Source organism: Pomacea canaliculata, linkage group LG1 (assembly GCF_003073045.1).
Source record: "Pomacea canaliculata isolate SZHN2017 linkage group LG1, ASM307304v1, whole genome shotgun sequence".
NCBI lineage: Eukaryota > Metazoa > Mollusca > Gastropoda > Architaenioglossa > Ampullariidae > Pomacea > Pomacea canaliculata.
The window spans coordinates 21,062,892-21,088,250 of record NC_037590.1 but is presented as its reverse complement, the minus strand read 5'-3'; the positions used below and the strand labels follow the sequence as shown (position 1 = coordinate 21,088,250).

At 40.3% G+C, this 25,359-nt stretch overlaps 1 protein-coding gene across 1 annotated transcript in view; it reads left to right on the top strand.

The window, feature by feature from the left end:
* Positions 1-25,359, top strand: part of LOC112560514 — a 69,459-nt gene that overhangs the window by 15,669 nt on the left and 28,431 nt on the right. Inside the window, exons 22-33 of the mRNA XM_025232426.1 lie at positions 241-423; positions 773-1,012; positions 1,269-1,505; positions 2,019-2,213; positions 2,548-2,750; positions 3,047-3,197; positions 4,247-4,396; positions 4,783-4,959; positions 5,992-6,144; positions 7,167-7,247; positions 7,919-8,032; positions 8,746-8,884. Coding sequence (XP_025088211.1) covers positions 241-423; positions 773-1,012; positions 1,269-1,505; positions 2,019-2,213; positions 2,548-2,750; positions 3,047-3,197; positions 4,247-4,396; positions 4,783-4,959; positions 5,992-6,144; positions 7,167-7,247; positions 7,919-8,032; positions 8,746-8,884 — 2,023 coding nt within the window. The remainder of the gene's footprint in view (positions 1-240; positions 424-772; positions 1,013-1,268; positions 1,506-2,018; positions 2,214-2,547; positions 2,751-3,046; positions 3,198-4,246; positions 4,397-4,782; positions 4,960-5,991; positions 6,145-7,166; positions 7,248-7,918; positions 8,033-8,745; positions 8,885-25,359) is intronic.

The following is a 25,359-nucleotide window of genomic DNA, read 5'->3' as shown; positions in this document are numbered from 1 at the left end:
ATTTTACAGTTAAATCAGTTATCAGACGCTGCAAATCCAAAACATCTAAAGCAAACCAGTCGTTGATAACAGTCTAAATAATATTGTCTATAAAGTCGTGCATGGTGATAGAAAACGGTAAACAAAGAAAAGGTTCAAGGAATGAGGAATCTACTGGTAGAAGAATTCTGACGATCAATAATTTAGAAAGATTTCTTTGTAAGAGTTTCCTGATTACCAAGTTTTTTGATCACTGACCAGATCAAAGATGCACAGATCCAGGAACTCCAGTTGGCATGGACATGACGTCAGCAAGTTTTGACGTCAACGGAACGGTGACCTACACCTGTCTACGTCCCGGCTACGTTGCAAGACCGGACGTGCGCACCTGTGTGTATGAAAATGATCAGGTGACATGGGATGGCTCTACACCTGTCTGCGTGGGTAAGAAAACATGTTATCGTGGGACTGTTGATGTGACGATGATGTGTGATGTGATAGTAATGATGACGGTAGAGGTTTCATGGCAGTTAGGCTTTTCGTGAATTCCGTTTGGAAAATGAGTGTTGTCTTTTTATCTTCTGTGTAGATGTGGGAACTATTATTACAGTAGTGCACACACATGCTCCTTCTCTCTCTCTCATTTCCTGCATGCTTTAATAAATTTTATTGCAAGATACTACAAGAAATAAAGCTGCTTAATGCAGTTCAACTTTAACAAAGCAAAATTATTAGAAGATTTTTTTCTGTGAATAATTTTAATTATCCATTTACTCATGGGCGGCGAACGTAGACATTGAGCGACCGGTCTTCTCGAACTGTCCATCTGAGGTTATCTACCGTAACATTTATACCTCCGCTGCATTCCCCATGCCGTCTGCAACCGACAACTCGGGGCTCGTGCTCCCCCTCAAGGTCTCTCCTCCCGGCTTCCGGCTGGACATGCCGCTATCACAGTCCTTCAACGTTAACTTCACGGCTAGTGACGTCACAGGCAACACCGCCACCTGCCAAGTGGCCATCATCGTCAGGGGTATGAAGTCTATTCTCCTCTCGTAATTGTGCTTTCCTGTCGTCACCTGAATTCTCTTTTCTTCTGCACTGAGAGAATTTTCTGTAGGAGTTGAAATATTTCTCACTTCATTGATATTGCCGACATTTTCAAAGGCTTGCGATTATTTCCATCATAAATTTTTTACGGATTTTCTTTATAATGCAAAATATATCTAAGAAAAATAGCGTACAAAAGTAAAAATAGTGATTTGAACATATATTTTGATATTTTCCAGACACCGTCTCTCCTGACTTGACATGTCCAGACTACCTGCAGTTTAACGTCAATAGCAACACATCCTACACTGTAGACCTCCAGACAGAGGGTAACATCACCGGGGCTAACCTGACCTTCTATCCCGACAGGGTGGTGCAGGTGGGGCCTACAACAGTGGGAGTTGCCCCTTATCACGTGACCACTATCGACGGCTATGGATTTGAGCGACAGTGTGCCTTCATTGTGGACATCAGACGTGAGTGATGACAAGGGGTCTGCTTTAGATGCTTTAGATACTGGCTCTAAGTCTAAGGACCCTATCTGTGACATGATGATAGCTACCTGATTTCTGTTCCTGTGATATGATGCTAATTCCCTGATATTTATATCTTCGATGGTTTGACAATAATTTCTGTATTTGTGATGTGATGGTAAATCTCCACTCTCTGTATCTGTGATGTAGTGGTAGTTACGTAATTTCTGTATCTATAATGTTTAAATACTAAGAGGAGGTTATTATAACGTAGTCGACAATGAAGAAGAACAACAGCAAGAATAACTAAAGCAATAAAAAAAGCAAAAGATGAAGAATTTTATGACCAAGTTAAAATAACTCAAAAAAAAAATATTCACGTGAAAGACACTTGATATTGTATCTTTGAAAATGTAAATAAAAATATCAAATAAGGTATGACAACTTTAATTTCCCATCACGTGACAAGCTACTACCTGTGAAAACATTTCACTTGTCATATTTTGTTCATTGCAGCGACTGCGTGTCTGAGCGACTACCTCACCCCAGGTGGCGCCACAAAGCAGTGCACGTCACAGGCAGGTGGCAGTCTTACCTGTACTGTCACCTGCGGCGCTGGTATGGCGTTTCAAGATGGCAGCACTACCAAGACCTACTCCTGCTCCGGTCAGAATGAGTGGTCTCCGACACTTCCTGCCAGGTCTTGTACTCGTGAGTATTCAGTCCTTTAATCTTCATGATAGCTTTTCATGCTAACTGTTTATTGAGACTTTGTCTGCACTGATACGTTACATCTGTATTTTTCAACATAAATTTAACAGTCTTCTTTCCTCCAAAAAAATGTATTGTTGAAAATTAAAAACTAACATGGAAGAAGTATTGACTTTGTGACTACAGTCTTTACTACATCTAAAGAAAAGTCACATCACTAGCCATCTCTAAACATGGCTGGATACATGTCTTGATAATACGAATAAGTTCTGCTCACTAAGAAGGTATGACTTTGCCAGTAATGTCTGATAATTGTGGTTCTGTGTTACTGCAGCAACGGTTGTGCCTCGGTACATCTACATGGTTGCGATCAACTACACCTGGGATGGAACTGGCAGCATCTCGTCTTGTCTGAATCAGTCCGCGGAAGAGCTTGTAGCTGCGATACCTACAAGGAACGCGCCATGTCCAATCGATGGAGACCCCTTTTCTCTCATCACCTTTAATGCTTCTGTATTTAGTTTGGACAATAATGCGGTGAGACATAGGTGGAGCCCGATATTCTCATAAGTGTAGTGAGATCGCATTTCTAGTTCTACTGTCGTTTGGAGTGAAGCTATGAGTCTCCCGATTCCTCTAAAGACTCACTTTTTTCTTGTCTTCTTCTTTTCCATGTTCCGTCTCCTTGTCAGTAAAAGGGCATGCCTGAAATTGTATCTTTATTTTAATGAAACTGTATTTTAAGTAATTACTTTTGCCCTTCTATCTCTTCTTCGGATACGTGTTTCGTTCACGAACTATGTCCTATATATATGTGTGTGTGTGTGCCGCAGACGAATCTTGTCCTGGAATTGACGGTTACAAACTTGACATCCATTTCTTCAGTCGACTATGACTACTGCCAAAGTATCCTTAGCAACCTAAATTCAACAGTCGCAAAAGCATTCTTCAAGATCCAAACTACGAGCTGCGTCGGACAGACAGGTACTGTGACGTTTACTCCAGACAGCAGAAACGTCACTAGTAACGGTTACGTGTGTCCACGAGGAACCACTCTCCAACTTGTGAACTCACAACAGTTCTGTGGTATGGACTCGTGTTTTAAATTCACTAACAATCGGTTCATTCACTTGAGGTACAGATACGCCAATAACATGTTGTAGGTACATTAGTTTGTAGATATGTCTGTGCTATTTTGATATAATCATATCCAAATAATACATTTTCATTTGTGCAAAAGAAAATTCCTTGTTTGACAGACTAATTTACTAAGAATTTGATTGATGTATATTCCACACTGACGTGACTGTGTAGCCTGGTAGTCGGTGCCCCTGAAGAAGCACGGCTCGCTGGTTCGAAGCCAGTTTAGCCCTTCAGTTTGAAAGCTTCCCTTGCCCATCCGATATCTGTTTAACAGGAATGGGTAGCTGACTTATTACAGAAGTTGCGCTCCGCCCTCCACATGTCCTAGACACCGTTGTCTCTATGACCAGCAGGCAATTGCAGTTTATCATTGCCTTTTATTTTCTATGTACTGTGTGTGGTGACATTCGGACTACGAATGCACGATTAGTAAAAAAAATTTCGCTTGTAAAGTGACAATGCTCGTCCTGTAGGCAAGTGCACAAACGCATTAAAGCACCTCTTCAAACGCTCAGCTTCGTAGACTTTGCGTGTGTGGAGGTGAATAAAGCAGCTCAGTTTATTCATCTCGGCCTCCTTCACCTTTACCTAAGTGGACAGTCAAGGGCGAAGACAGACTGAGGAATATCCAGGGTTACTACGGGAAATCCCATAACAGCATCTCTGTGTCAGACTCAGTGTGGGGTTTAAAGGTACAGGTTACACGGTGGGAACCCATGTGTTACAGTTCTAGTGTAAACTATCAAATCCTACTGTGGAATATAAATTTACGATGGTTTAAAACCTAACATTTTTGTGAAGCATGGGTGGTATTTGCTTATCAGGAATATCATAAATGTTAATGTCCACATGTTGTTAATCTAAATGTACTGTCATTTGATTCGGTTTAGTGCAATGTGAGCCTGGCTACATGGAGAATGGGAACCAGTGTATCGAATGTCCCTCTGGCCAATACCAAAACCAGACTGGACAGACTGAGTGCAAGACTTGTGCTGGCAACTTTAGTTCTTCACCAAGAGTGTCTGCTAGTCAGTGCGTAGGTGAGTCCTTCACTCCTGTGTATGACAAATAATTTTTGGTATCGCTGGTGCTGCTGCTGTTGTTGTTGTTGTTGTTGTTGTTGTTGTTGTTCTTGTTGTTCTTGTTGTTCTTGTTGTTCTTGTTCTTGTTCCTGTTGAAAGGATTGTACTTCGGCTGTTTAATCTCTTGCTTTTCGTTAGGGGTTTGTTTTTCGTTAATTTGCTTTTGAAAACCTCGAGGCCATGGTATCTGCAAGGATTTAAATTTTTTCAAACGACTGACTTTTTTTCACAAAATAAATCTGCATTATTTTTAGGTTAACACTAAATTTAATCTAAATTGCTACCAAACATCCTACCAAGCCATAGGTCTTCTTTCGATTCATGTAATTTGCTTCTGGCTGCAGAGTCCTGCCCCCTGGGTTTTGCAAACGGGCAAGGAATAGTTGCAAACCGCTCACCCTGCTATGCCTGTCCTGTTGACACCTACCTCAACACGTCCTACACCGCGAACTGCACGGCCTGCCCCAGTAGCTCCACCACGTTCGGCACAAGGGGCGCCTCGTCGTCTGCACAGTGTAAAGGTAATACCAACCTTTTTACAACCTTCAATCATTTCATAGAAAAAAAAATACTGCAATGAGCATGTTCGAGATACACACCTACAAACTCGTCAAAACGGTACACGGACTTTTCGCCGACGGACGTTTCGCCGCCGGACGTTTCGGAGCCGGACGTTTTGCCGACCGGACGTTTCGCCACCGGACGTTTCGGAGTCGGACCTTTTGCCGACCGGCGTTTCGCCGCCGACGTTTCGGCGCGGGGGCACTTCATTTCGGCATTTCACGCGGACCTTTAGCCGAAGTCAAGTGTGTGACGCCCCTTAGCTCACACATTTCTCTCGCCATTGTATCAATGTATCAGTGAACTCTCTTTCACTATCCTTCCTCATGTGAACCGTTAGCTCACACATTTCTCTCGCCATTGTATCAATGTTTTTTCTCAAAGCTGTTGCGCATAATCTGTGACAATCAAAGTGAACTGTCTGTGAAGTCTGTGTGTAAAATTTGTTTGAAATAAAGAATTATTGTGTAATCTAGTAGTTACTTTCATTCTTTGAGAAGTAAGTAAGCTCTCTCTCTCTCTCTCTGACATAATGCGGCGAAACATCCGGCGGCGAAACGCCGGTCGGCAAAACGTCCGACTCCGAAACGTCCAGCGGCGAAACGTCTGGTCGGCAAAACGTCCGGCTCCGAAACGTCCGGCGGTGAAACGTCCGTCGGCAAAACGTCCGCACACGGTCAAAACAAGATGTTTGTACTAAGACATGCTCCTTGACCTATGCTTCCCGATCTCACAATGGGAGAACCTTTTGTAAATGCATTTTTGTGTGATCCTGACGTTTATGGTTTGACCTTTTTGTGTATGGTAATGTTTGTAGAAGAGTATTTTAGACATGAAGGGAATATTCCCCCTGCGCTTTACCAGGTCATGAGATAAAAAGAAATTTGCTGCCTACTAGACCTTTAAGTCTTTAGGATCCTTTCTGTTGGTTGCTTCCTGACATCACATGAAAAAAACATGTTTCTAATGAGAGTTACCCTGTGTGCCGACAGCCTGCCCACCAGGACAGTACCCAGTCAACAGCACCTCGTGCTCGCCATGTCCCAAGGGTTACTACAAGACCTCGACAGGCTACACCAAGTGTACGGAGTGTCCAGCTAACACTACCACCAACACCACTGGATCGTCAGCCTCTACCAGCTGCAGTATGTTTACAGGGTATACTTAGTAGTAATTCACACACTGTTAATCACCGAAGCAATCATTCAGCCACGTGTTCAGCATTTTATAAGAAATAATAATTAACTATGTCTGACACGTATATATAGTAGCTATACAAGCGAAAACGCACGCACAAGCACATGCGATGATAATCCCATGATGCAGCTCTGAAGATCTAGAACAGGGATGCCCAACCTACGGCCCGCGGGCCATATCCGGCCCTAGACGCGGTGCTATCCGGCCCGCGAAACTTCTGCTCACAGTGCAGGAAATCGGCATGTTAGTAATAAAAAAAAGACCTAAAGAAACGAAAAAAAGGGAAGAAGAAGTATTTATCCCCACGTAGGGGCGTCTCTCAATTTTTTTTTGATGGACGAACATTTCGATTCAGTGCTCCGACTTGGTGTCTCTACGATGCAGCCGGACATTCAGAAGTTGGTTTCGGGTAAACAACTTCAAATATCCCACTAATTACTACACAATTAATGGTAAGTACAACTTGTTTCTAATAAAAATGGTATCTGCTCTCTTTTTTCTCTTTTCTTGTATTTTTGCGGTGAAGTGGCCCGCGACACGCATGTCGGAAATGTGTATGGCCCGCAGGCCGAAAAAGGTTGGGCATCACTGATCTAGAACAATATCTGAATTATTTCTCACGACATAACAGTTCTACTATCTACTGACTATCATATCTGCTATCTGCGCTCAATCAGACAATCTGAGGACAATCAGTTTTAAGGCAAAGCCAAACACATTTGTTCGTGTCACGATGCTAAAATATTGCAGTTATAAATGATTACAGTATTCAATGAAAATTTTAAGTGATTACTAACGCAGTTTCTCGAATGGAGAAATATATTTATTAATTTAAAAAAAATTCAGAAGACAATAATAAATGCATGAGATGGACGGCTTTGTGGCTGCTTGTGAATGAGCAAAGGAACTCATGCTAAGTGGCGAACAGTTCTGACAGCGTTGATACCGAAATTGTGTTTTTCTGTCTCAGTATCACCCACTTCTCCTGCATGTGGAAACGGTGGCATACCAGTCATTTACTTTCACGAGTCCGGCTGTACCTGCCCTGAGGGTAAGCACACGGACTGAACGACTGACTTAATACAGGGGCGGCCTTAGGCACGTGCAAACTGTGAAAATCAAGCGGCCTCCACGACAATATGCATTCAATATAAAACAGAAAGAGAAAATAACGACACAGCTGACGGCAATGTGGCTGATAAACATTGTGTTTTTTTGTTTGTTTGTTTTTTTGTTAATTAGTTCGTTGTATTTACTAATGTTTCTAGAGTCGGAGCAGTAAGCTACATGTTGTATTATAACCTTCTCCTGTAATGAGAATATCTCGGGCCGCCACTTGGTTTATTGACACTGGCGGGCCAAGGGGCCACTGATTCTCTCTCCCCAGGGCCGCCAGGAGCCTAGAGCCGCCCCTGCTTCATACACCGGCAGGACGACACGTGATGCCACTTACAATTAAACTTACCTATTTCTGATGTCAGCTACCTCAATTTACATGTTTATTACCAAATGAAACATATCTTCGTATTGCCAAAAAGAACTGATAAAACAGAAATTACTGTTCATATCACTTAGCTGTCTTGTCCACTTTTGTGCTTAGAACTTTTGTTTTTTTCTCATCTTTTCCTAGTCTTTCTATTAAAAAATATACGGTCATTCCCCCATGCCAGTCGCGGGGGAGGGGATAATTGTGATATTTAAACATCCCTACTTCATGTCCAGGCTACTACGGAACGACTTGTGAAAACCCGATCAACCCTTGTGACTCCAGTCCCTGCTACAACAATGGTATATGCACCAGACAGGGCGTGAACTACACCTGCTCGTGTCCTTCAGGTGAGACATTGCTTATTAATTTTGTCTGCAATGAAAAGTCTTCGTTTGTTTTTATGTGCACTCCTTCTATTATATTCTATCTCTCTCTCCTTTTTTGTCCCTCTGTGTGGTGTCAAGGGAGGCAGACTGTCTGTACAAAATGCGCAATGTATGTATATTTGTGCGTAAATTTAAAGACTCGTCTGTGTAGTCAGGGTTGTGTCTGTTCCTCTACATTTCTGTACACTTATGTATCATGTTTGTTTGGTCTCTCTCTCTCTAAGCACACACACACACGTTCATATGCGTGTACTCAGGAGGTCATATCCGTGGTAGACTTTGGACTTGGTTCTGATGTTGATGCTTTCCTGAACCTCATTTCACAGTACTTGTCTTTTAAGCTGACACGTGTCATAACTGCAGAAGACCTTATAAATCAGACATGAACAAGCTGATCCAAGCACTGGCTCAGAAAGCGAACATGATCATGTACAAGGACTGTTGTCTTTATCACGCACCTCGCTACTCAGTAGTTTCTACTGCAAATTAAAGTCTCTCCTACACAGAAACTAACAGTCTTTAGCATGACACTTCAGATCCATTTTTTTTTAAAAGCTGGATTTATTTTCAGTCACAAGAGGATCAAGTCTTCTTTTCCACTAACCGTTCCGTCTGCATTTGAGAAAACCTCATTTGACTCGTTCTATTACCTTTTTTTTTCTCTCTCTCTGAAGGTTTTACTGGAAACCAGTGTCAAGTTGATTCCCAGAATAACTGCCAGAACAACACGTGCTCGGACATCAGCTTCTGTCGCGACAAGATTAACTCCGCCGACTGTGTGTGTCCCTCTGGCGGCAATTATACAGGACCACAGTAAGAGCTGACTTTCTGATGTTCATTACCTGATCATAGTTACACACAAAGTTGACTTTCTGGTCTTTGCTACCTGAGGTCAAGACCACGCAAAGTAAGAGTCGGCCTTCTACGGCATTTGAATGTGCAGCGAAGGTAAGTTGTTGCTCTGGGAGAAGAGGAGAAATTCAAGGAGTATCATGTTGTTTCCGAAGATATAAAATGATATCCATCCCTTGCGGATGATGTTTTAGCTAGTCATAAAGAAGTAGTTATAAAGCAGTCGCAAAGGTGTTCTAGGGTAAAGAAACATAGAGTCTCGGGGCCTGAACACCGCTTTATAACTTTGGGAACAAGATTCTCCTTGAAGAGCTCAATTCTTCTTCGGGGAAACGACTTTTGTTTCTTAATGCGGGAAGCTAAAAGTGAACATGGTAAATATCTAGCTGTTTGGCTGATCAGATCTCTGGATGTTCTACTGGATGTCTGGTATCCTCCCTCACAACTGTTATGTTTTGTAAGGTGTGCGGTGCCCCAGGACCTGTGTTCCTCTAGTCCCTGTAAAAACGGTGCCACTTGTCAAAACTTCCCTGCCGTCCGCTACACATGCCAGTGTCAGCCAGGCTACACTGGAAGCACGTGTGAAACACTTATTGGTAAGTAAACAGCATGAAGGCTGTTAGTTAACTAGCTCTAATAATAAACAATTTTTATTTCTTGTAGACGTTTATCAAGTACAATCATCATTTCTTGCGAGAAGAACTCTTAAAAGTCATATAAAAATAACTTGCGTAACATTTTTTTTTTTTGCTTTGTTTCCTAAAAATTATTATTCACATTTCTGAGAAAAACTTTGCCTTATTTTTTCAGATCAGTGTGCGTTGAACTCTCATGGCTGTCTGTACGGAGGTCAGTGCACTAATGGCATCAATAACTACACTTGTTCCTGCCAACAGTCTTACCAAGGCTCTCACTGTCAGCAGACACCAGACTACTGTAACCTGAGTAACCCTTGCCCCGGTGGCGTCTGCTACAACGACTACAACATGTCCAAAGCGCTGTGTGCCTGTAGCTACCCTTACCGACTGAATGGTAGGCGACAACGAGAACTGGCCTTTAAAATATCAGAAAATTAAAAATGACAAATAGAATGTATCGCTAATGCCCCAAAGTATGGAGGAATAAATTTAAATTTGTGTATATAAAATAAAAAAAAGACATTGAGTAAGAAAAAGCACTTTTTCAAACTCCTGTTTGCTGTTTCGCATATCTTTGTCAATGAAAACACACAGACCTATTGTATTTCGTGAAGTACACTGGCACCGGTTAAATGTTCGTTGTTATCGTTTAGCTACTAGAAGGTTGTGAATTTTATTACAAGCTGATCTCAGCGATCGTTCCTGTGGCAACCGATATTTCTCATTTTATTGGTAATTTTTTTAAAAAATACAGTCAACAGCGGCCGTTGTGAGGAGATTGACGTCTGCTCTGAGAGGAGGCCATGCCAGAACAATGCCACGTGCCAGAGCGTGTCTCCAGGCCAGTTCCACTGCGCATGTCCACAGGGTTACGAGGGGTCACTGTGTCAACACATCGTCAGGTCCTGCACCAACAGTTCGTGTGTTCACGGACAGTGTGTAGATGTACTGAACAACTACACGTGTGTTTGCGATACTGGCTATACTGGTAAGGACTTTAATGATAAAACCAGTCCTAATTTATGTGATAATAATTTATTATTATTGTTGTGATGATGTAGGACAGATTATTGCATAGTTTCACTTTTTACTCCAAGCAATACATTTCCTTACTCTCATCACTGAAATTAAAGCGTTTTATATTTAACACATGAAAAAACGGTATGAAAATGTCATTACTCTTCAGACTAAGAAGCTCAACTAAGATATAAGTACACTGAATGGAGTCAGTGACAGAACATGGGAGTCTGCGCCACTAGCACAGTCTGAATGATCGTGGTAATAGAAAGGATTTTGCTAGACAGGGGAAGGCGGGGGTTCTTTCGAGAGGATTGATTCTGGCAATTAACTGCATTTTTTCCGGTGGAAGGAAGGTATGAGGGAAGATTGACTTTAAACGCAGAGCTAGCAACAGTCTGTAACAAGACAAATCAGAAAGCACCTTAAGCAGCTGTCATATGTAGATAAATGAGAGCGTTCCCTAGACGAGTTGCGAACCCAGGACTTCCCACTCCTCACTGTATTGTTGAGTAGTGCTTATATAACCCCTTATCATTCCCTTTAGGTAGGCACGCGATGTGTGTGTCTGCTTCTATTGTTTCTACTCATCGGCTGTTGTGAGAAGACTGACGTCTGCATTTTTAAAATTGTACTTCTCTGCAGGTCGTTCATGCGAGATCAATGTCAATGACTGTCCTGGCCAGTGTGTGATGAGTAACACACTTACCTGTATCGATGGGGTCAATCAGTACACGTGCTCTTGTGAAGCTGGCTTCACTGGTGTACACTGTGAGGTTAGAGACCCAAGGTTTTGTTTCATGAATACGTTTGCATGTTGTTAAGCTTTTGCAGCATTTCATCATTAAACATTCTTTAAAAAATGTTTGGGGTTTCTGCTTCGAATTCGTTTTTCAATATTTCTGACGATAATTTGAATTGAATATTAGTCGTGTTTGGCGTATTTAAAAATGAAGATCTATGAGGTCGTGTGTTTAGATTGCTGTCAACAAGTGCTTCATGTTTTTAACTCACTTTTGAACTACTGGAAACTTCTTTATGTTCAGACTAGTATCGACGTGCGCTCTGTGTGTTCAAACTGACACTAATATGTCTTCAATGCCTTTAAACTGACGTCAGCTAATTTTCTCGGTGTCCAGACTAATATCAATGAGTGTGCGAGTCTGCCCTGTAAGCATAACGGCGCGTGCGTCGAGAGCGTGACACCTGGTGACTACAACTGCACCTGCAGAGATGGATGGACTGGGAAAAACTGCGACACACTTCCTGTCTTCTGTAGGAACGACTCTTGCCAGAATGGAGGAGTGTGCTACAGCTTGCAGGACAGGCTTTTCTGCAGGTTCTTAATTATTTAATTATTTTCCTCTGAAGTGTACCGTTATTTTCAACAGCTTTGTCTAACAGCAGAGTGTGGCCATGTGCCTGTGTGTGAAAATGAGTGAGATATTCGAGTATCTGATTACACTCACATCGTTGGTCTGATTTCAACCAAAGTTGGCAGGAATAGTTTCTTTTTTTCAAATCCAGGAGTGTACTAAACTTCATTTTGTAGGTAACGTTTCTTTGGAGAATGATTATGTTTGAAGTTTATTTTCTCCGTTTTAAGATGTTAATAAGAGGATAAAATAACTCTACGCAGAAGAAATACCAGCATGCATCTCTTACCTCGAGCAAACGTGGACAGTGAGGCAATGTGAGAAAGTGTTATATGAAAGCAAGAGGGAGAGAGAGATTGGGAGACAGCAGACAGATGTAGTCGAGAAGAAGAAACAAGAGACAAACTCACAAAGTCGTAGAGAAAGAGAGGGGATGGGTTGTGGAGAGCGGGAGCATCCCTGTCAACAAAGTTTTTATCTCTCTTCACTCAAAACATCTTGAACATGGGTTGTCAGCCCTGGAAGTGAGGGACTGTCGATGGTGAAAGTGTTTCACTGTTTGGCTAAACTCATGATTCGAGTAAATAAGCTTTACTCAGAGGAAGTGACAGATCTGAACACCACAATGAAACCATTTGATGTATGAATACTTATCAACGTGTTTTATGTCATTGCAGGCACTGCCATGTAGATAAAAGATAGAAATGTACTATTAAGCGAGGGTATTTATATAAGCATGTTTTTTCCAAAGCTGTCAAGCAGGTACACATGGCAACGCTTGCAACGAAACCACTAACATCTGCAGCATAGTGAGCCCTTGTGTCAACCCTAACCAATGCCAGTCTCGCAACAAAACGGCCTCCTGCAACTGTCCTCAGAGTAAGTCACGTGTCCAGTTCTAAGCTGACCAAGAGAGCATCTTGTAAAGATGATCCACGGAAAAATATTCTGAACGGTACACATCGATTTTTTCATAAAGAGATATGGAACAGTAGTTTTCAGTTTCGTTAAATTTTTTAAGTGATGACTCTAACAATCTGTCGTACAGACTACATTGGAGGTTCATGCCAGCTGGTCAAAGATTTCTGTATCCCCAATCCGTGTCCGACTGGCCAGTGTGTGACAACTGATGTAGGCTACAGCTGCCAATGTCAAGGTAAGATATCTACTCCCGTAAAGATCTTGAAAATAGTATTTACAGCTTCAGACATTTATTGAAAGACCAGATACTAATGACAAGCTTTATCACATAAAATGAGACTCTTTACTATGTCATAGTACAGAGCCCCCTTCCACACACACACACACCCATCCAGAATTATATTAGAAGTTAAAATAGCGTCGACTTTATAACGTGTTATATCGAGACTATTTTTAAGATAGCTTCACACTTCTTTCTTCTCTTTCTAAACCTTTTTTCCATAATACTTTTTCACGTAAGGAATTTAAGGGACGACCCAGGGGCAACATTTTTTTCTGTGTAATCGGCTCGTGTTCATATTGAAATAATAATTCCTAAAAATATGAGTATATAATTATATTTAATTTTCATAAGCCTTCAAACATCGGTATTTTCATCTGCCACTAGAAGAGCAGAGGAAAATTACTGTCCTATACTGGAAAACTCTGTTGCATGTAAACAATGTTTTTAACTGCAAGCATGGTTCAGTTCAGCAAATTTGTGCAAATCCGAGTTAAAAGAAGAAACATCGCTCGGGTTGTCTTTTCAAGCAGCGATTTTTTCCCCAAGAAAAGAAAAGCTGATTTTGAAATACAGCCTTACAGATTTGAACTTTATTTAGCATGAGGCCTAAAAACCTTTAGGACGTGATGGACGAACAAGTAGAAAGGAAAGAAGGACCACACAGAAAGTTGCAGTAAAACTAAGGACTTGCGCACCGAGAAACATTGAATAATGTTACATTCTCTTGTCAGAAAAGCTGCGCGCACCTTTATAGCAACACAAACTGTTTTGGTTTCAGCAGCTGACAACTGTACCACCACAGACCACTCGTGTGCTTCACTGACATGTCCCAGTGGAAGTAAATGTGTGGAGACAGCTAGTGGCCCTCTGTGTCTTTGTCATCCGGGCTACCTTCTGGGTGGTGGCGTGTGCAAAAGTATGTTGAGCTCTGAAGTCAGCTTTTGTTTCATAATCTCAACTCTGAAGTGAACTCTAATTCAATGACAGCCGATGTATTTTGAAAAGAAACATAAATGGAAATAAATGTATCTTGAAAGAACCTTGAACAGTCATAGAGTGTACTTTTTTATTATCAACCATCTCTGAGAGTCACAGATCAATGGTCAACTGTGCACTTTAGAAGAAACTCATGGATGGTTTGCTGGCTGGATTTGTCAGGTCGAAAGGTCAATCAGATGCGTGATGGTACTGACTGGGTTCTTGAAACAGTCATTATTTCTTTCATTATTGTTCTCAATGCGGTCTTGACATAGTCATTTATCCTACAGACACGTCCAGTGACTTCGACATCTACTTCACCAGACGGTCCAACACTGCGGTCCGGGCTCTGCAGCCATTCACAGTCACAGGACAAGCTTTAAGTCTCACCTTCTGGATCTCTTTCCTTGACGATTCGAGTTCCTTCCCAGTACGACTTATCAGGTACGTTTTTTTTTTTTTGGTGCATGATCATTTGCGAATAGCAAATAACACTGTAGTCTTTTTATTACAGACTATGCACTCAACTATTAGCAATAAAACCTCAACAGAATATTGCCTTGTGGCAAACCATACTTTTTCCTTACCAACAGAAGCCTATGGGGCATCTCAGCTAGTTTGTATTTTGCACAGTACAGCTGTTTTGCTATTATGCATTGAGCTTTTGACTTTACAGGGCTACGAGGCTCCTTAACCAACACTTCTAGCTTTTCCGGCATTGTGGACAATACTGTTTTCCATTTTCTGGTTTATAAATCATGTACTTTACTACGTGTTCTGTAGACTGAAATTTGGATGTATGCGTTTCAGTGATGTAAGGATAAACTACATTATGAAATACGATGGTTTTTACCAGTGTGGAACGATATCAATCATGTCATCACAATACATGTTTTATGTTACTTTCAGTGACAGGATGGACCGGGTGCTCCTCGTCTCACAGTCTGGAGTCACCTTCGGGGGTACATTTGCTGTAAACTTTACAGAATATAACGGAAGTCCACAGTCACTGTCTGCAGAACACAAATGGACCTTTTGTGCGATCACGTGGAGTGTGACAGGCCAATACAAGATCTACATCGACAGTGTGGACTGCCAAGCGCAGTGGAATTCCCAACGGTTATTTCCCCTCCTTAGGAAGGTGGTACCCTGGTTACATCTTACATTTGTCATTTTGGAAGGGGCAATAGCCATTTACATCTCTCAGGTCGTTCCGTTGGACAGTTTTGTACTAATTTTGCGCAGTTGCTGATGGCTGATGTTTCACAAACTTGTGTTGACAGCCTGTTGTACCCCTACATCGGCGAGGACTTTGTTGGCTACATCTCGCAACTCAACGTGTGGAACGGCACTCTGACCAGTCAGGCAGCGCTGGCTTTGTACGCCAACAGTGATGCTGCCCCCTCATCCCTGGCACCAGCCTATCGCTGGGCAGAGTATCAGTTCAACTCCTGGGTCAAGGTTATCTCCCCCAGCACCGTGAAGCGAGACAAAGCCATGTGTCAGATGAGAAACTATGGCAACGAGTGTGCCAATGACACAGGTACCTGCACGCTGCATGCTGAATATATTTTTTTCGCTGTTTTTGTAAACACAGAAAAATCTTTTTTTTATTTTTAGTATTTAAGGTAATATTCTTCATTTAATAACTTTATAAAAATGTTTCAGGTCTTAAATATATTTGTTTACCTCCTCACTCAAAATGTTGCTAACCGTATAAAAATAAAGTGCGATGAAATTTATTTTCGCTGACGCCACATATTATTTGATATGTGGCATACTTCTATTGACAGCATCACGAATAATGAAATTTAAAAATGCACATAATAATGTACAGCTGAAATTTTTATACTTTCTTCCCCTACATCATTTTGTTGTCGCCTCTAGTATAACAAAAGACTTCTTGTTCAGACACACACCTATGTGTGTGTGTATATATATAGAGAGAAATGTTTATAGCCATGTGACACTAAGTCTGTATGTCCTGTATCCTTCTCACGAGCAGTCAAATCGCCGCCTGTTACAAACTGTTCCACTACAGACCTGAAAATTCCCACCTACCGTCAAATACAGTTATTTGACCACATTAGCACGAAAACGATCTTCCCTGGGGATTATCCGGTGTTTACTAACATGAATGGTGAGTGTCCGTGTCTTATATGCCTGTGATCAACTCATTTTTTAAATAGGCAAAGAGCTACTTAAGTTAACTGGACTGGGAAACCGTCATCCGGCACGATACTGTTAGAATATACAGTATTCCCTCGCTACTTCGCGGTTCATCTATCGCGGATTCACTACTTCGCGGTTTTTCTCGAGTGAAGTATCCATCGATATTTTCGTGCTGGGAATTATCGTTCTACAAAATACCATAGATACTTCAACAGGAAAAAGATGAAAAATGTAGTTATATTTGTATTTCTATTAAAATACCATGGTTATTTTGTAGAAAGAAAGAAATAATTGTGTATGAGAAATCCATTGCTATGCGTAAGCGACGAGCCATGATTGTTATCTCCCATCTCGCAGCCAGTTAGCATCAGTTTTTTTGGGTTTCTTTGAGTACAGTTATAATTTTTTTACACTAATTTGTTATTGTACTGTATTAATACCATGATTACTATATTACTTTACACTCACATGATATTGTTTTACATGTATATATTATTATTGCATGTATGTCCCTATTTCGCGGAAATTCGTTTATCGCGGCTGATCATAGCACCTATCCCCCGCGATAAACGAGGGAACACTGTATCGACAGAAGTTCATTGAGTGTGGATACAAATATTCACTACTGCTACAGGAAGCAGCCATACTCTCGCTTCTCTCCCTTTCTGTCGTTGTCAGGCATTGACTTGTTTCAGCGACTGTCAACACTCTACAGTTATGCAAATGTTACTTTGCCTGTGTAAATGGTTTGTACAGGGCTCTAGAGACTGATATACATGGGATACATTACTGAGATGGGGTACATTACGTCATTTGTATGTGGGTACATCGGGGTGCATAAGTATGTCGTGGATGTGAATGGCTGGAATACATGGGATGCAGCAGCGTCTGAGTGTATGTGTGGAGATGAGGCAGGCTGGGTACTGTAGTTTGTGAGTGTATGTAGAGAGATGAGGCAGGCTGGGTACTGTAGTTTGTGAGTGCAGTGGGGAGATGAGGCACAGTAGCACGTACATCAAGTCTTGTCTCAACATCGCGATACAGTCTGTGACTCTCTTGATGACCTGCAGGAACACTGCTGACCTTCGGCGCCTACCACGTGGTGTACGCATCCAGAGACACGGCGGGCAACGTCGCCATGTGTCGCTTTAACGTCTACGTGCAACGTGAGTTGACGTTACGCAGTTTCCATCTTCAATTAGCTATGTGATGTGTTGTAGTTATACCACTCTTTTAACAAGCAGCAGTGTGGAAAACAGTTTCTTGGATTTCTAGCATCTACTCTTTCAAATTGATGGCATCAGCGTGGATGGTAACGATTGTTTCTTTATAGTGATCGCAGCTTCTTGACTCGCATAACCCCTCTAACATCCTCTGTACAGGTGAGGGTCATGTGTGCAACTCTGGGGAGGCTGACTCTGGTGATTCAACTTTGACCTCTTGTGCTGCACAACCTTCGTTTTGGTGAGAGCGTGACGTGCCCGGTGAACTCTAGCGTCATGCCGTTCACGCCCAAGTCCTGACGTGCGGCAACTGGGCTCCTACAACCTGTGACCTTTACACCCTGCCCCCAGCACAACCCTGTAGTGGTGAGCAAATGACCTTTGTACACCATCCTACTTTCCGAGCCAAACACTTCATACTTGCTTATTTGAGTTCTTTTATAAAACATTCTCAGTTTGTGAAAGTAATATAAGCACGTTAAAGCAGATTTTAATTAAGAAAAATAATTTTACACGTGTTTGTGCTTAAACCGAGGAAGGTATGGCTGGAAATATATTTTGGTAGCTAGCAACTTCTACAAGTCCCACCAATAGGAATCTGAGGGGTTGTCTTGCGCCAATGAACAAACAAAACTGGTTTTATCTTGACTTTATTTTCCTTGTAGACATTGTGGATGCTCAAGTGCTGGCGACCTTGTCCCTGAAGTATCAGCTGGGCGTGTCCTGTGGTGCCAGTGAGTCAACATCCATGAAAAGCAATCTTCAGAACAAAGTGAAGACCTTGGCCGGTACTTGGCCGAGACTGTGTACCAACAGTAGCTGTGACTCGGTGAATGTCAATGTAGTTTGTAACAGTTACACCGCAACGGCCAGTCTGATCTTCCATGACTTACCGTGAGCCTCACTTTCTTCCTTCATGCTTTATTTTTCGTGAGATTGCTTTATGAGTATATACAATGAAGGTTCCTAACGACAAAAAGTTTTCGCTGAGCTTTATAAACTGTTGGACATAATGTTATTTTATACAATATTTTAATACATAGTTTGCTACAATAGTTTTTTCCTACCTCCATTAAGTTTTGCCAGTTTCTAAAAGTATATTTGTTAAATCAGTTTGTTTTAATTGTTTTTATTCCCTGAGTTTGTTACAGTATTTTGAATTTATTTTATCAGTTTGCTACATTGTTGTTTCTAATCTGTCAATACGCCGACGAGAAAGCTCTTTCCATGTTAAAGGGGAATAGAGGAGGTAGACCCGTGAATAAAAGGTGTCAGGCCATCACTCTTACTGCTTTGGAGGGTCTTAAAGTTTGAAGACTTCGTACTTCAGACTTTTTGTGTGGCTTATAATGCATACGTGTTGAATCTTAGTGTCATCAAAATCAATCCTTTATGCTACAGAACAGAAATGAAATGTTAAAGAAGTATTGGGGGATTTTTCTTTTCAAAAAACAAAAAGCAAATACTTTCCGCTTGGATATACCACATCAGGCTTTTTATGAACTTGATAATTTCTTGGAAATAAAGGAGCAGTGTTTTACGAACTTTCACTGGTGTTTCTAGTACTGGCAATTTCGATGTCACTGACCCCCTTCAACTTTGACTAACAATCAAAATAATGTTGAAGTCAAACAAGCTCTCAAGATAAAGCCTCAATCAGTGTCAAGCGATTTTTAGTCACGTTTGTGATTCCAAAAACATCGGTTTTGAACATATTCCATGGCCATCTGCGCCACAGACAAAACATCGCCTATTCAGTCCAGGAAAAAGAAACTTTTTCTCGCCGACTTGGTTGAAGGAAAGCAATCCAATATTAGGAAAATCACAACTGCTGAAGAAACTTGACTTTCTAAAATAGAAAACAAGAAGATGTTATTATTAAAGCAGTGAAATAATACCTGAGAAGACATGCAAAAAAATGAGAGCATTATTGAAAAACAGATTCAATCATATGAAAACATGCTCAAAAATTCTTTTTCTTTTCTGTCCTTCTACTTGAACGAAAAATGTTTAACTCCACACACCAGCTTTGTTCCTGTCTCATTCTTGTGTTCTTCTCCAGGGTTCGACTGACTTCTGGTAATGTCACATACACTGTCACAGAACTCCTCAAAGTGTCTGCCATCGAGCAGGACACGTTCGTCATCAGTGTAAGATTTCTATTTTACTTTTAAATCTTATTTCTTAAAGGGATACTAAAGGGAAAATTAAACTGCTTAGAAACTCGTAAATAGTAGGATCAATTTGAATCTCGTCTATTTTCATGTCTGTTCATGTGAAAAAAAGTTGAAGGTTTGTAGTAGAATGTTGCGTTTAAGAAGAGAAATTACACGGACTCTTTCGTCTGCTTCGACGAACTCTCGTTCTCGGTCACGTGACCTTATGACGTTTCAGTAGGATTGTTTACATGTGAGACCGAACCATGCCTGCATCCGATTGCCACGAAAAAATGGGAAAAGATTCGACATTGTCATCATTTTCCGAAAGACAGATCGAGCCTTACAAAAAGAGTGTGTCATACAATAACAAGGCTCGATGCCACACGTTTGGGAGCCCAGAGAGGTCGAGGTGTTGTGCAAGCATTTTGTTGACGATCAGTGCTTTACTAGCCGGACCCGAAATGTCCGAACAGTTAGATTTGGCCTTCAAGGCACAGCTTCTGCCAGATGCAATCCGACCATTTTTCAACACAATGAAATTTCTCGAAAAAGAATGAAGGATCTATCTGACAGACGAGTTTCACTTGCCAAACGACTACAGCATAAACAGGTCAGTGTCAGTGCTATGTACGGTTACTGTGTTTACAAAATGCACTTTTCATTATTGGTAGATAACATTACAATATACATATATCAAAGACTGTATATATCTATAAAACAATAAACGTGTTATGTGGTACTTATAATAAGCGTGTTTCAATAGGTAAAAATTCATAGTACATGCATAATAAATGAAAAATGTCAGCATCAAACTGAAAGTATAAAAGAAATGATTGTTGAAATCCTGTCACTTGTTACATTATTTTTTTAAAAATCATTGTTTGCTTTTTAAATGAAATATTTTTAAATTCATATTTTGAAAAGACAGCCTATTTGTTTATGAAATCTAAAAACAATGAAATTCATGTGAAAGGTATTTCCTACATAATGAGCTTATCAACAATAGTAGTGAAATCTATGTGCAGTACACTGCGGAAGTTAGAATTGATATTTCAACATTTGAAAATTAGAGTAATATTAATGATTGTGTTTTATGTTGATACTGTAAAGAATTAAAAATAATAATAGCTTGATCACATGGTATATCATACATGTTTATTATTGTTTTAATGTTTTGTGGAATGATTACTTTATAAAACTTTAATGTTCAGACTATAACAAGTCAGTCACAACAAACAGTTCAACTGTGCTTAAATAAAGAGGTCCAGACCCAGATCTCAGCTCCAATCCTGAAAGTAATGGCCACTTTTTAGTTCTTTTCTCTATTACACATCTCTTTTATCTAAAATTGGCATGAATTCCACAACTGTCCAGATATTTTCTTCTTATAAGGATATTCAAGCCAAAATATGTGCAGTTTTAAACACTTAGATAAAAAAATAATTTTATATGGCTTTGTAAAATTTTATGTGGATAAATTTTTTCATAATGAAATGAAAAAGAAGGAAATTGTGTCTATAAATGTCTGCTAGGTGTGATCCTGATATTGATATGGGGAGTCAGAAAATGAAAATGACACCTCAGAGTGGAATAATTCAGCAGTCGAGGAGCACCAGTAAACAAAATTTATATTGCATTACTAACAAACAGTCAGTACTTGATAGTTTATATCAGAAACATGCTAGCACAAGAATTTAAGCTGATATTTAGCTATAAAAATGATTTATGGTTTTAACTATGATTTTAGTCTCGATATTTGTCTCTAGGAATTCTCAGAAAGATGAACTGGCACAAATCCCTTCCTGGAAAGAAAATTTATCATTCACGAAAAGAAGTCGGAGGAGCTGCTGAGTGTCTGCAGGCAGTGTAGCAACCCCTCTATCACAACTATAGATGAGTGTCACATAGAAGTCAAATTTATAACCATATGCCAAGACAGCTCCTGTGGCCATCATTACTCCTGGACATCACAGCCACACTCTTTTAGGCTTCCTAAATGTTCAACGTTTGACAAGTACACAAACACACATGTGTCTCAAATTGGTCCCACTTGGTTTATTGGAATCCAAACTGTCGGCAAGAATTAAGAAAATTATGACAAAATACATTGTTGAAACTGTTTTTAAATGCTTACAGAGCAATCAAATGAAAAAATTCACATGCAGTGGAACTTGAGGAAATAAAAGAGATTAAGCCACATGTCTGTATATTATGTGAAAGAAAAATCAGTTCTCACACAGTTTTCCTTGCATTGTTATTAGTTTGTAAGAAAATAAAGAATAAGGTAAATTCAGCACCAAGTATTTCAGAAATGATGTTTGTAAAATAAAAATGCCAGATGCATGCAAGATGTGTTTTGGACATAAAGATAAGTGTGTCCCATACCTGAGTTTGGAACAAATAAAGAAATTAATGTTAACAAAGGGAAAGATTTTATTTTACAATTCATGTCAGATACATGTGCATCTGATATGAAGTGTGTCCAATAACTGGATTTGGATAAATGTAACAATTTTCATGATGTATAGGGAACATTTTCTTGAACATTCACTTTTAAGCTTTTACTCTACATTTTTTTATGCTTCAACATTTGTTGTGGCCATTCCTCACAATGCTCACAAATGCACCAGTCTGAACTGTGATAAATGAATCTATGTAAATACACATTTAAACAACAAACCATATAGTTAAAAAGCACAGGCCATAATAACATATAAAAGCAACGTCTCTGCTTGAATTCTATCCATCTGTTATAAAAATAAGTCATTAGTGTAATTTATTCAAACTATATCCCCCAAAAAAGGCTGCAAATAGTATTATATTAAAGTTCTGTTTAAAATATTTAAATACAGATATTTCCACTATTAATTTTTTTTTAAACATCCTTAGGAAGTTCACTTAAAACCCAAATTATCATATACAATTGTGGAATATTCCGGTGTGTGTGAGGAAATAATTAGCATACCAAATGTAATTTTTATTTTTTAAATACACTACGAAGTGAATTCGTCAACAAACAATGCCCAGTGTAAAGAGTTTGAGTGCATTATGTTTATTTAAAGTGCTTGAAGGTAAAGCATGCTTTCACTTCTGTTCCCGTGCACACAATATGACTTACTTCTATAGTCCTCCAGAGATCTGTCCCTACAGATCTTCTGGTCCTACGTACCTGCTTTGTGCTTCGACTGCTGCAAACATTTTCCTCGTCCTCCGAGGATGTGCAGTCGATTTGTGAGCTGATGCAAGTGGTTCAAAATTAGTAAAATTGAACATTATTGGCCATCTCGATAGTAATGACTTGAGATCACAAATCCAACTAAGAGAGATACCACCGATCACTATCCTAGCAATGAAACCACAGACACTTCCTGTCGTTTGTGACGTCACAAAAGACTCGTCTGCTTGACTCATCTCGGGAAGCTATCGTAGCTACTCGGCGGAAAGGACACAAGGGTCGATTTCGCTGGATTTTTTCGATTTTTATAAACATCGGCAACCGAAATAGTGCTATTAAGTGGTAATTAAGTGAGAAACGAATCCTTTATTTCTCCTGTATCGCTCTCGTGCTCTGTAATTCTAACTAAATCTATTTTTGAAACGTTTGACTGTCGCCACAGCCTTATCACTACCCTTTAGTATCCCTTTAACATATATTACAAAGAAGGTACAAACTCAAGCGCAAAAAATGCTTTGTTTCTCCTTTATCTCTGGTCAGATAATGTCGAAATGGAAAGAGATGTTTAATGTAGAAAATTGTTGTTTTGGTTCCTCTGCAGTTTGTGGCGAATTCAGTTTTGATTAGGGATGAAGTAACGGTCACCACACAGACGACATGTAGTCAAGGTTATGGGCGATTCGGTGCTGGGTGTGGTGAGTAAATGTTGCCAGATAAGAGTGCACTTGTGTATTTCTTACTCTCTCTCCTTTTTTACTTTTTCTCTATTAAATATTGTTTGAAAGATGTTAAATATTGTATTGAGGGTACCCCATGTATATCATTTATGCTTCACACAAGGTACACGTTAGTGCATGCACCCGTACAAATGCACCTTTACGTAAACCCCATAAACATTATAATAACATTAATTAAATTTGTGAATTGTCCCTTGAGAAGGCGAGGTGAATACGCTTTATACAGTTACATGACCCCATTGTGAACACACGTGCAAAGACGGGTACCCCAGATCACAGGGCTATCTCTACAAGAAAGACACGTTAACTCAAGACTATCTGTGACCCTCCATGACGAACTGAGTCTTAAGTCGGAAATTGGAGAATTGCCAATTTGCATATTTTTAAAAAGTACAGGTTATGACTTTCTTTTGATATAAATGTTGTTCTACTAGTCCTTAAATTGAGTGAGTTATAAACGTTTTAAGTGTGACAGTATGGTGGCGGCCATTTCGAGAAAAGCGAGTTCAAAGATTAGCGTCAAGATGGCCGACCAGATTTGTTGACTCCTAAACTTTTGCAGACAAATCTTTTGATCGGTTAATATTTGAATATTTCTTTTAAAGAAGTCTGAATACACTGACTCCGCGCTTTCTGGCAAGGTGTAGCACGAAGGGGTTATGACAGGGAAACAGTATCGGAACAGCGTTTGAATTTCGTCTGAAAGCAGTACGGATCGCAGTAGGGTGCCTCGATTAAAACGTATTTAAAGTCTCTTAAATATCTAACTTTTATTTTAGCATAGCAGTGTATTTTCCTGATAACCAAGGAATCCATTTGTAAAGAAAAGTCAAACTGCACAAAACTGACCTCTATCACCTTTCGGGGCCTCTAGCACAAAACTGTTCCGCGCGACTTAAGACTCATTTCGTTGTGGAGGGTCACATTTGTTAGTAGCCGATTAATTGGAGTTTCAGTCTAGAAATATTAATTTATATTTTCATTGATTTGCTTCGATTTGTTACTGCCATGACATTAACATGTTCACTGTTGACACAATGTTTCAGTTCAGTGTGTCGCTGGCAGCTTTCTGAACTCCGCAACGAACATGTGTGAGCAGTGGCAGTCGGCACCTACACCAACTCACCTGGTCAGACTCAATGTAACACCATGTTCCACAGAATCAGACGACGCTCTCGAGTGGGCCTCCACATCCTGTGTTGGTCAGTTTGATGAAGACAAATGTCAATGAATAGTGTGAACACAATGCAGTTAAGCATCAGCCTTGTGACAACAATGGGCGTTCTTATGTGATCATAATAACACTTAATGTCTGAATTATTGAAGGGAGGTGAAAGGTGACTGAGTGGGTGTGTGGTTTCGTATCCCCCTCGTGTTCCCAGTGTGACTGTTGCCCGACATACGCAAGGTCCCATTAGCCCTCCGTAATATACGTGACTTCATCCTTTTAAGAAGACCAGGCAGTATGTGGAAAGGTTTTCTAGCATCTTCGTGTGGTGGTTGAAAATTATCACATGCTCACTTTGCTGAGCTACATACGACCATAAACCGAACAAACCTGACCCCCAGCTTCTCGGTATGTCATTCTTAACATACTATTTTGCAAGAGATAATTTCTGATTACCTGCGTAAGTCCGTGTTCAGATAATATTCAAGGACACATCTCTTAAACCAACATCGTTTGCACAATCTTGCTGTTCAAATGGCACAATCCTTTACCCAGTACCAGGACAGAGGAAAGCAGCGCTTGCCTCCCT